Below are 12890 nucleotides of genomic sequence, written 5' to 3' on the forward strand. Positions count from 1 at the left end.
TTTTAAAATATAGTCGTCACTTTAAGTCTTAGTTTCTTTCTTGGAAAAACCTTCGTTCTTTTTGATGAAATTCACACTACTTGTAATTAGTGGTCTTATTTCAACCGTTTAACCGAGTCCAACTCGGGCCTCCCAGAGGACTTATGTTTTCTGTTGCAACTCAGGTTCCAAACCTGGCCTCCCAGAGGACTTTACCAGTTCCAAACTGGGCCTTACAAAGGACTTAACAAATTAACCAAGTCCAACTCGGGCCTCCCAGAGGACTTATACTTTAACTCTTTTTCTGTTGCAACTCAGGTTCCAAACCTGGCCTCCCAGAGGACTTTACCAGTTCCAAACTGGGCCTTCTTGCCACCCATCTTGGCGTGTAAAAAAGGACTTTTATTTTAAAATATAGTCGTCACTATAAGTCTTAGTTTCTTTCTTGGAAAAACCTTCGCAAAAACCCTTTTTGGTTGAAATTCACACTTTTTGTAATTAGTGGTCTTATTTCAACCGTAAATCCCTTTTATGTTCGTAAAAGGTTGTTTCTTATTAAACCCACACAATGCAATCTGGAATAATGATGACCAAAATTTAGTCGCAAAATGAAAAACAGAATACGAAAATAAAAGTTACGGTGCAGTATAAGAAATTAAGAAATCCCTTTTCTATTCGTAAAAGGTTGTTTCTTATTAAACCCACACTATGCAATCAGTTACAGTGCGGTATAAGAAGTTAAGAAATTAACAATTATTTAAAGAAAGGCAACATCAAAAAGAAAAGTCTTCAGCGTTGATCTAAAAGAACTGAGAGTTGCGGCGACCCTAAATCAAATTGTCAGATGGTCAAGTAAGCTGACTGGTGAGTGCCAGCTGCGCCCCACATCCCTGCGGCCATCCACAGCGGAGAGCTACAGCCATCTTAGAAGATAGCCTCCACCCTCTGAATAGGGAATTCCAGTATGTCCCCTCTGGACGGAGGCTAATGGTCCCTGCTTGTAGAACTACAAGATTTAAAAACAGTTTTGTCCCAGTGGCAATCACTCTGTTAAACAAACTGTAGAGTTACTTGCACACAACGCACAAGCGCCTTGGTCATGCACTAGCTGTAGAATTTCTGCACATAACTGCACAAGTCATTGTGGTCATGCACAGTTTTTTAGCCATGCTCTACTGTCTGTTTTATGTGTTTTAATGTGGTGTGTGTTGCATGTTATGTGGTGGTCTACACAGTTTTAAGGATGTCCTGCCTCTTAGACTGTAAACCTAGTTTACCTACGGGTACCAATAAAGGGTAACACTTTACAAGCAGGGTCATAGTGTAGCAGCAGATCAGAAATGTATTTTGGCCCTAAACCGTTTAGTGATTAGTGGAAAGAATCCTAATCACGATTATTTTTGGTCAATATGGAAATCACAATTACTCATTGACTTTTGGAAAGCATATATAATTGCAATTCCCCTCAGTGAAACAGTTAAACAGTTAAACAAATCAACCGCGAAAACACCTTGAACTGTGAAATTTCCCTACATACTTTTCCCGTTTGAATTTTTTTTTTTTTTTTCCAGGACAAAATAAGAGTTTACTCGCAAAATGTAATGTGCAAAATAATCCTTTTCCTCGTCATCACAATTTTAAAATTCAATGAATTGCACAGCCCATAAGTGTCAGTGACGGCTACGTGCCGTATGGTTGCAGTGATGATGATAGATAAACATCTGTTGACTGGTAGCAACAACATTTCGAAGAGCAGGATGCAAATTAAACTGTTCTTTATTTTGCCCTCATGTTGTCCTCGGGTCAAATTTGAAACTTGTAAATCAGAAATATGGCTTTCTTTTTAACCAAAATTACCCCAAAAGTGTAAGTCCAATTGAAAGTACTTATCACTGCTTTCATTGGACTTTGGGTATTCCATTTTATCACATTTGAAAACAATGAAATGGTTTCCTGACTAAACGTTGACATACACGCGTCTGTGATTACCCATTAACATACATCCCTCTAATATTAGTCAGAATAATTCATTATTTCAAAATGAGGTATAATTTCCTATAAATGAGATTTATTGACCATGAATTCCAAAAATAAGAGTAAAATTAGTGGTAATAAGTTGGTGTTAGTAATGTTAGTGAAAAATAGAACGTGAATAAAAAAGTGCAGAAAAAAGGGACGAAAATTTGTCAAAAGGGTAAAAAAAATAGGGTTCATTTTCCATTTTGACCTGGGAGGACAACAAGAGGGTTAGAACAAATGGCAGATCATAAGCCAAACAGTCTGTTTTAGAGATCTGACAGTGAATCCATCATCTCTTTCTCCTTAGTGTCACGGTTTGGGTGTGTTTCAGTTGAGCACAAGAATCGCCTAAATCAAATTGTCAGATGGTCAAGTAAGCTGACTGGTGAGTGCCAGCTGCGCCCCACATCCCTCTACGCTACCAACAACTACAGCGGAGAGCTACGGCCATCTTAGAAGATAGCCTCCACCCTCTGAATAGGGAATTCCAGTATGTCCCCTCTGGACGGAGGCTAATGAAGCTCAGCGTAAATTCTTAAAGGAAGACTTCATTCACTTTTCCATCACTCATAATGATAAGCTGTTTCACGGTACGTCACTTGTCAGTAGTAATCAGAACAGCTGTGTTGTTGTTGTTAGTTAAACCAATCAGGGTCGACCATTTGTCGACAAGCCTATCACAGCTTGATACCCTGCTTTAAATCTGCTCTCTCTTCCACGGTTGGCAGTTGTCGTTTCAGGAAATAGAGTGCGTCCCGCCTCCTCCCCTTCTGCCACCGGTGGTCACGCCCTCGGACCTGGGTTGCATCTCGGCTTGGCTGTTGATGGTCCCTCTATTTATTCTCCACCACCAGTGTCTGGACTCAATCAGGGGATTTGTTTGGGTTCGATGGAGTCCAATCTCCAGAGACTCGTACATTTACATGTTGTATTGCACACTACGCACAAACACCTTTTGTGTTGCACATAACTGCACAAGTCATTGTGGTCATGCACAGTTTTTTAATGTGTTTTAATGTGTTGTGTGTTGCATGTTATGTGGTGGTCTACACAGTTTTAAAGATGTTCTGCCTCTTAGACTGTAAACCTAGTTTACCTACTGGTACCAATAAAGGGTAACACTTAACTTGAAGGTATGTACATAAGAGCGACATGACATTGTCATGACACAGTCATGACTAAGGATGCACGGATCCGACTTTTTCAGTCCCGATACCGATGCCTGGGCTTTGTGTATCTGCCGATACCGATCCGATAACGTTGTTGAATTAATAATACACTGTATACCTTCCACCTCATACCTTCCTTCCACCATGTGGAAGAGACTAAAGGCACCAGACCTTCCTAACTAAACATTACTTTCCTAACTAAAACAAAATAACATAGATGTAATGTATTGAATTCTTATTTGTTTGTACGCTCAACTCTTCCAGCATGCGACACACATGCGACAGAGGGGAAAAAAACTGACAAAACTGGATCGGCCAGTGGATCTGTTGATTTTTCCGATCCCCGATCCTGCTATTTTGTCAATATCGGGACCGATGTCCGATGTTAATATCGGATCGGTGCATCCCTAGTCATGACACATGAACCCTAACCCTAACCCTAACTTGTCATGACAAAAACCGAATGACACTTACTAAAAGAAGCGTTATGTCATAAACGTTTATGACTTCTTTATAATGTTTATGACACGATCATGACAGTGTCACGTCACTCTTATGTAGATACCTCCAAGTAAAGTGTAACCAAATAAAGTAACCTGAACCTGAACCTGAACTCCCGGTGACACAAACAACTACCCAGGAGGGTACGGCAGGGTCAGCAAAACACACAATTGCTCTCATTGGCTGGGGGTGGTTCTGGTTTAACCACACAGGCTTGTTTTTAAAGAGTGGCAGCTTCTCAGATCTCTACCTCACACACCGGAGGACAACTTGGGAAAGACTTTACTCCTCAAAACAGCACAGGTAAGACACTTACGAAAAATGAAATTAAGATTTAAAAAAAAAAAAAAAGACAGAGTTTCTCGATTGGCAGATAAATGGAGTACGAGTATAGATAATTATGGATAGAAATGTTTCAGCAAAGTGCAATATATATTTATATATAGGGAAGATAAGTTAAAATAAATGTTTTCCTATAAATACAAACATTAAAAAAAAAGTCAGGTCCTTTTCAATAAATACAATAAATATATTTACAATATAAATACATTTGTAAACATAATTGAGCTTACTTGTAACAGTTTCACATTCATGCATGCAGTTTTTCCAACATCGCTGATAAAAAAATATGAAATGAGTTTGTTTTCACTGCCGATAAGAAACTAAACTGTCTCGCTGTGTGGTTTTTGTTAATCAAAATTGGAGCCTCACATATGACTCATATTCACAAGGTCTGTTCTGTATTTTTAAGAGAATCTTTCACATCCTTTTTTTTTCTTTTACAAGTTTGTTAAGATGCCAATTTCATCCTTTTTTTCCCACAACTCTACCAAAGGGAGATTATTAACTGCGTGTCAGCAGGGTTCCCCGCAGACCCCAATACGTCTTAAGAAGTCTTAAATTACATTTCCAGAATTTAATATAAAAGTTTGAGGTGATGCCTAGTTGTATTAGAAATATCTTCGGTCTTTGCGCTTTCTTTTTCCTGTAATTTTTTTAATGATTAGTTTTCCACAGGCCTTTCATAAGATTTTACGAACGTAAAGCTCAGCCCTAGGTCTGTGCAATTAATCACAATATTTAAATTGCGATTACGATTTCGGCTCCTAACGATCACAAAAACAAAGTCATCGAGAAAAGCTTATTATTTTGCATGTTACAATTTGCAAGTAAACTTTGTTTTGTGTTCTGCATGAGAAAGAAAAGTGCAAACGGGTAAAGAATTAAGGGGACTTGTCACAGTTCACGGTTCACGGTGTTCACTGTTGCCTTGTTTCACTGTTTCAGTTTTTATTTTTTTTATTCAATAAATGCAACATCTTTTCAAAAGTCAATGAGTAATGGTGTTAACCCTCCTGTATTCCTCGGGTCTATTTTGACCCATTTTCAAAAAGTTTCTATATCAGAAATTTGGGTTTCTTTCATAACGCGGATGGTGCCATACAACCATTACTCTTAACAAGTAAAATAAATGATCAGTTCAGTTTCAATGAATTTGGGTGTGTTATTCAATTTTATAGCATTTGAAAAAAAAAAAAAAAAGATTAACAGAACGTTGAGGAAAAAACAAAAAAAATGTCAAAAGTGCAGAAAAATCGACAAAAACATCGTCAATAACAACAAAAATTTGTGACAAAAAAAGTTACCAAAAAGTGACAAAAACATCGGAAAAAAGTGGCAAAAACATCGGAAAAAGTGATGATGTTTTTTTTTTAAAGTGACAAAAACATAACAAAAAAAGGTTTCAATTTGAAATTTTGACCCAGAGAAAAAAAACTATTTGCATGGTCGATGGGAAGACAACACAAGGGTTAAATAATCGGGATTTCAATATTGACCAAAATAACCACCTGCAGCCACCTGCGTTTGCCATTAATTTGATTATTTTATAAGATTTTACATAATGATTGTCGGCAATCATAAAGCTCAGCCCTAATCTGCATTTGTTTGGCAAATAGTATTACATTTTCTCTGTCGAGGTCTTTTAAAAAATAAAATAAAATAAAAATGTCTCAAAAAGCATTTAATTTGATTTCAAAAAGTGTGCAACACCCCTGTGTCAATCTCCCCCGGTGTGTGTGTGTGTGTGTGTGTGTGTGTGTGTGTGTGTGTGTGTGTGTGTGTGTGTGTGTGTGTGTGTGTGTGTGTGTGTGTGTGTGTGTGTGTGTGTGTGTGTGTGTGTGTGTGTGTGACTCGTGAAAAATAATAATGTTATCATTTGAGCCAGCCGCTCCAGGAAAAGAAGAAATGAAACCGCCATGTAACGCTGCTGATCTAAAAGCTGCTCATGGTTCCCCACATGGCAACAGCCTGACACCAGTGTCACGCACAGCGGTGAAAATATGACTGAAATATATATAACGGCTGCCTACTCAAACTGTACAGCAACTACACATGCTAGAAATCTCACTAGCTAGATCTCACTTTCAACCTGAGTGCTAAGGAGGTGTTTCCTGATATTGTCTGTTGTTTATACAGACACAGTTTAACCCTTGTGTTGTCTGTTTTGCCTGTTTTATAAAGCATAAAGTATACATCTTCTAAGCCAACTTCATTCCAGCTTATCACCGCTAGTTTTACACTTACGCTTGTAATTCATGGTCAGTAAACCTCATTTATATTAAATTATGCCTAATTTTGAGTTATAAAACCTAGAAATTATGAATTACTTTAACTAATAATTAAGATCAGAGGAACATATTTTGATGCATAATACAGCAGTTCCATGTATGGAACTATCCATGTTATTTTTGGGCAATTTGGTTGAAAGAAACCCATATTTTTGATACAGAAACTTTGAAAACGGGTCAAATTTGACCCGGGGACAACACAAGGATTAAAGGATATTTGCAATATTAAAATCCTTAAAGATATGGCATGACTTTAGACTGCCGGCATATGAAACACAAAACCGGACAGACAACATTCAAACGCCAACGAGAATAAAAACCCGTCTATACTGAGGCCAGACTTCCCCTTCTCAGCACCAAGACAAACATTTTCATGACACTGTATTGGTCGAGCTGTCTACTGCTGCAGAGACGTCTGTCATTTTGTTGCCTTTTAGCAAATAAATAATTTTAAGTAATAATAATAATTATAAGTTATAAACATTTGACATGTAGGGTTTAAAAAAAATAATAATTTCATTAAAAAGGTGCATAATGTGTCAGTCCATGGGGCAGCGCTGCCAAAAGAGAGAGAGATGATAGAAGAATTATATATATATATATATAATAAATAGTCATGCATTAAACTGCATCAAAATAGAGCTTCATAATTCAAATCCTAGAAACACTCCAGCCTTACCTAACCTAAAGTTATGTTACGCAATGAGAGGTTTGTAATTTAAATAAAACGCCACCTGAAACCACGAAAGGCATTTAGAATAAATAAACCAACTGGCAAATTGTGAATTCACCTTCTCTTTTGGAAAAATCCCAAAAGATTGAGTTGCTTTTTCCGCATTTCTCTGCTAGGCTTCCTGCTGCAAATTAACAGAAGTCAACGCCACACACACACACAGACACACCGTTAATTTTTCGTACGATATCATACAAACCCGTTTATGAGAATGCATTACACACACACACATGCACACATTTATTTTAACGGGCTGGTGTGATTCTCTTCTAAGACTATGGCACATTCAAACATGTTTTTTGACTCTTTTTCTCCTGCGCTCACACAACATGCGATCATATATACTAATTTTGTATTCATAAACCATTCGGCGCTGTAGCGTCGGACGCCCAGGCCTAACATTAACACTGCTGATCATAAGCAGACTAGATTCACAGTAAGCTCTGAACCATCGTCATCTCATTTTTCAGAGAGTGAGTGACCTATGGTATCAAATGCTAAATTGGAAAGGGCCAATAAAGAAAGTATTGCCATGTGATTTATTTTATTTTAGGAGACGGCATCATACAGTACAGTATATTACACAAACTGCACCGGCGAGTCGGAGGGGAAAACCCGACCACTGATCCCATGACTCAAATGTATATTCTCTCTAAGAAGACATTTCCTTTTTTCCTTCAGCTGCCTGAGCAATATACCAACAAATATTCAAAATTTTCTTGTTAAATTTGTCTTAAGAGAAAATATATTGAAGTTACAGAGCAGAACTTGGATTCAACCCAACTTGGAAAACATCCGTTCTGGCCGAGTCTACCTTAACTGCAAACTTAATTATTGCTCCGTTAATTATCGTTTATCGGTGTTTTAAGCCCCCAATGTCTCCTTCCAGGCAGCGTTGCCTGGAAGGCACTAGGATTAGGCTATGGTTATGGTTATGGTTAGGGTTAGGGTTAAGGTTAAGGTTAGGTACCTTGAAGGCCCCGGTTGCACCGCTGCCTTGAAGTCGATTAGGCAATGGTTAGGTTTGGGTTAGGGTTACGGTTAGGTGCCTTGAAGTCAACGGTCGCATCGCTGCCTGGAAGGAGACGTCGTGAGCTTAAAATACCATCAAGCTTAATTATCGTTCACTATTAGAGTACAAAGTTACAATCGCACCAAACCACATTAAGTCTCCTGCCTCGCTATTTGTCAAGAACACCCATTTCCAAAATGTAAACCGCTTTTGAGAACTTTTTTAAAGTAACTTTCCTAACTTAAAGAAAATAAAGAAATATCAGATAAATCCCAACTGTCTACAAAAGGTTTTCCCTTTTAACTGTTGTTCCTCTTACCTTTTAAAAGGAAACTCCTTAATGTCTATCCCCACCATCAAATGAAGAGTTTAGAGAAAAGATATTAAAAGAAAAGAGCACTGTTAAATATTGCGAGTAGCCTCAGCCGTAACCGAGTTGCACAGAAAGATGAAGTGATCAAAGAGGTGATTGTGGAAACTGTCTATAAAGGCTGTTAACACGCGACACTGACTGATCTGTAGACCTTAAAGCTACCCACGATTTCCCCTGTGCCAACGACCTGGTGCCAGTCGCACGCAACCCAGCGCAAAGTGACTAAAATATCACACCTGCTTAGTCAAAGTGAGGAACATAGCTGCAGGTCTCTCCCTTTCAACTTCAGTGTGGAGGAGTTAGTGTTTCCTGATATCGTGACAAGTGCAGTATTCTGCTCAAAATCCACCCAGGTGTCTAAAAGAATGCATGTTTCTTTTTAACAATAATTAGTCCTCACGCAAGCTGGTTCCACTGACATTTTGTAGAAGTCGAGAATGACTCATAATCATAAACCCAGCAGGCTGCAGAAGTTTTTTTATTTATTGTGCAGTCTATAGGTTGTTATTTTGCCCAAACTGACTAGTTTAGTTTCATTAAAGTACTAAATTAATTTAAAATACAAGTTATCGTGCAGTTACACTGCATTTCAGTTACACTGGATTACATGAAGTCTAAATGTACTTGAAAGTTTTTTTTAGGATGCCACACTCTACAAATTATTGGTCAATAATTGGGAGCTGTAAAACATTTACGTACATATTACAATCATCCTTTGGGCAATATGAATGTCTAAACAAAATTTCATGGTGATATACTTGATAGTTTTCGAGACGTTTTGCTAAGAAACAGAGGAAAAGAAAAAAGTCAGGGGGTCACCAAAAGCTAAAAATATTCAGAAATGAATAGTAAGTCCCAAGTTTCAAACAATGTTCTATAAACTTTAAAAAATTCAAATTTTCATACTGTCACTACTTTTCAGGTGCAGTAGGTAAGCCTTATAAAACTACTTCTGTCATATTTGCTGAAACTGACCCTATGTTCCAGTAGAACTAGTAGTGCGATTTGTAAAAATCCACAGCTTCCTGTTCAGATGCACCAATCAGGGCCACTCTAACCGCATGTCAATCACTGCTCATGCACACGGGAGGGGCTTAGGAGACTGTTTTGGGCCTTAGCAGAAAGGTGGGAGGGACTGAGAAGTTGTCGATGTTCAAATTTTTTGGCTAAATCCTGGATCTTCACAATCCCACCTACAGCACCATTAACGTAGACACATCTTTCAACAAAAAAACAGATCCATTGATTACATTGATTTGGGAGTTGCAGAGATGGGTGTACGTTTTGGTCACAGGGGAGTTTTTAAAATATCCTCATTGCAAGATGAATGATTTATTGTTCTTAATTTTCTCTCCACCAGCAATGGCTAACGTCACCGATGACGACTACTCTGGTTACGGGAGCTGGAACCTTTCCGACTTGTGGAATACAAGTAACGCCACAAACTTCAGTGATCTCTGCTCCTTTTGTGAGGCTGCAGAAGTTTTTTTATTTATTGTGCAGTCTATAGGTTGTTATTTTGCCCAAACTGACTAGTTTAGTTTCATTAAAGTACTAAATTAATTTAAAAAACAAGTTATCGTGCAGTTACACTGGATTACATGAAGTCTAAATGTACTTGAAAGTTTTTTTTAGGATGCCACACTCTACAAATTATTGGTCAATAATTGGGAGCTGTAAAACATTTACGTACATATTACAATCATCCTTTGGGCAATATGAATGTCTAAACAAAATTTCATGGTGATATACTTGATAGTTTTCGAGACGTTTTGCTAAGAAACAGAGGAAAAGAAAAAAGTCAGGGGGTCACCAAAAGCTAAAAATATTCAGAAATGAATAGTAAGTCCCAAGTTTCAAACAATGTTCTATAAACTTTAAAAAATTCAAATTTACATACTGTCACTACTTTTCAGGTGCAGTAGGTAAGCCTTATAAAACTACTTCTGTCATATTTGCTGAAACTGACCCTATGTTCCAGTAGAACTAGTAGTGCGATTTGTAAAAATCCACAGCTTCCTGTTCAGATGCACCAATCAGGGCCAGTCTAACCGCATGTCAATCACTGCTCATGCACACGGGAGGGGCTTAGGAGACTGTTTTGGGCCTTAGCAGAAAGGTGGGTGGGACTGAGAAGTTGTCGATGTTCAAATTTTTTGGCTAAGTCCTGGATCTTCACAATCCCACCTACAGCACCATTAACGTAGACACATCTTTCATATAACAAAAAAACGGATCCATTGATTACATTGATTTGGGAGTTGCAGAGATGGGTGTACGTTTTGGTCACAGGGGAGTTTTTAAAATATCCTTCTCATTGCAAGATGAATGATTTATTATTCTTAATTTTCTCTCCACCAGCAATGGCTAACGGGAGCTGGATCCTTTCCGACTTGTGCAATACAAGTAACGCCACAAACTTAAGTAATCTCGGCTCCTTTTGTGAGGCTGGAGAGCACGGCTTCACCATCAAAACCTTCCAGAGTTGTGTTTTCTGCCTGATCTTCTTGCTGGGCGTGGTCGGAAACTGCCTTGTGATCGCCACCTTCGCTCTCTACCGCCGCCTCCGGCTTCGCTCCATGACCGACGTCTTCCTGTTGCACCTGGCGCTGGCCGACCTCCTGCTGATCCTCACGCTCCCGCTGCAGGCCGTCGACACCCACAAGGGCTGGATCTTCCCCGTTCTCCTCTGCAAGGCCACGCGTGCCAGCTACGCCATCAACACGTACAGCGGGCTTCAGCTGTTGGCCTGCATCAGCGTCGACCGCTACATGGTGGTGGCACGCGCCCAAGAGATGCTCAGGCTGCGCCGGCGGATACTTACGGTCGGGAAAGTAGCCGTGGTAGGCGTGTGGCTTGTTGCGGTACTCCTCAGCTTGCCGGAAATCCTCTACTCCGGGGTGTCTGGGTCCAATGATGACGCGTACTGCGGCATGCAAAAGAGCGGAACGGTCAAAATGTCCACCAGTGTCGCCATCGTTGCCGTCTTCTGCCTGTCCTTCTTCGTCATGGTGACGTGCTACTCGTTGATTGCTCGAGTGCTGTGGGAGGGGAACGCACAACGCCGGGGGAAGCAGTGGCACCGGCAGCGGACCTTGAAGCTGATGGTGGCGCTGGTGGTGGTCTTTCTGCTGTTCCAGCTGCCGTACACGGTGGTGCTGTCGCGTAAAATGGCGGGGTCATTCTGCGCCCTGCTGTTGGAGTACATCACCTGCACGCTGGCGTACATCCGCTGCTGCCTCAACCCCATCCTGTACGCCATGGTAGGCGTGCGCTTCCGCAACGACGTGCTGCGGCTCGTCCATGACTCGGGCTGCCGGTGCGGGCTCCGGGCGGCGCCGCAGACTCTCGGCACCACCTCCGTCTCCCGCTCTTCGCCTGCTTCCAAAGTGGTCTCATTTTGCTCTCCATTGTCCCCCGAACCCAGCTGTTCCAGCAACGAGACTGCGCCCACCAAGTTTCAGTTTCCAGGAACCCCACATTATAATTCAAGGAGTAGACTGTAAACTTTGTTGTGCACTTTGTTTACAAATAGATATTCTTTACGAAGAAAAATCAAAAACATCAACATCAAAAACATCATCAGCAATTCTTAGGTGCTGGTGCGTTGAAAAATATCACATTAGACTGGAGAAAAGTAAGATTCCGCACTCTGCTCTTGCTACAGCATCATTTATAGAAGATAACCTTCTGGACCTTCGTCAAGAGTATCTTCGTCATTTGTAAATCCTCTTGACGAAGGTCCAGAGGGGCCAAAATGTTAGTATCTTCAATAAATCATGATGCTGAACAAGACGGATCCTCCTTTTTTAAGGTTTATATAGATATTCCCCAGCAGGATACAAAATGTAGAGGCCAGAAATGTTATTATACAGAAGCAAAGAAATGGAAAATTAGAAGAGGTTGGAAAGATATGTATATAATCCTCTGGTTTAAAATACCTGTGTCAAAGGAATACAGTTACTTCTCCTATATTATAAACCTACACATAGTTTATACTTAGATCGTTTTGCCTACTTGATCTTAGATATTAAATTATGTCTAAATAGGTTTATATCCTTGCTTTTTTTCCCCAAGTGATTCTCTTTAAAATGCAATTTTACCTGTGCCTAGGAGGTTATGTTTTCGGTTCAGATACAGCAGATATGTTGTATTTTACTCTCGTATTCATTGGTATATAATAATTTTAATTATTTTTTTTTTTTTTTGTTGTCCGCCACCCAAAACGTTTAATCTTATTTTGAAATCTATGCTCGTGAGGGAATAACATTTAGATAGTTTTTAGTGTATGTAAATGTAATGTAAATAATGTTATCTTTCGACAACAGGGTCAATTCTCTCGGAGTTAGGGTTCTCACATAATGCCTTGTAATAAAAATTTGTATTTATTAGAGCTGTCAATCGGTTCAACTATTAAATTGCGATTAATCGCATGATTCATAGTAAACTCGCTTGATTAGTCAGATAGTGTTGT

The 12890-nt window shown here is 39.5% G+C and overlaps 1 protein-coding gene across 5 annotated transcripts in view; it reads left to right on the plus strand.

Moving 5' to 3' along the window:
• Window positions 1-12587, plus strand: part of ccr10 (chemokine (C-C motif) receptor 10) — a 41051-nt gene extending 28464 nt beyond the window's left edge. The window contains exons 1-3 of one of the 5 annotated variants that reach the window (XM_039788625.1): window positions 3710-3971; window positions 9777-9884; window positions 10778-12587. In XM_039788625.1, coding sequence (XP_039644559.1) covers window positions 9779-9884; window positions 10778-11922 — 1251 coding nt within the window. In that variant the 5' untranslated portion in view covers window positions 3710-3971; window positions 9777-9778 and the 3' untranslated portion in view covers window positions 11923-12587. Of the gene's footprint in view, window positions 1-3709; window positions 3972-9511; window positions 9885-10777 lie in introns of those variants that run through there. The other 4 variants (XM_039788626.1, XM_039788623.1, XM_039788624.1 and 1 more) reach the window with 4 other exon arrangements.
• Window positions 12588-12890: the final 303 nt, after the last annotated feature.

The sequence above is a fragment of the Perca fluviatilis genome, chromosome 21 (genome assembly GCF_010015445.1).
Source record: "Perca fluviatilis chromosome 21, GENO_Pfluv_1.0, whole genome shotgun sequence".
NCBI lineage: Eukaryota > Metazoa > Chordata > Actinopteri > Perciformes > Percidae > Perca > Perca fluviatilis.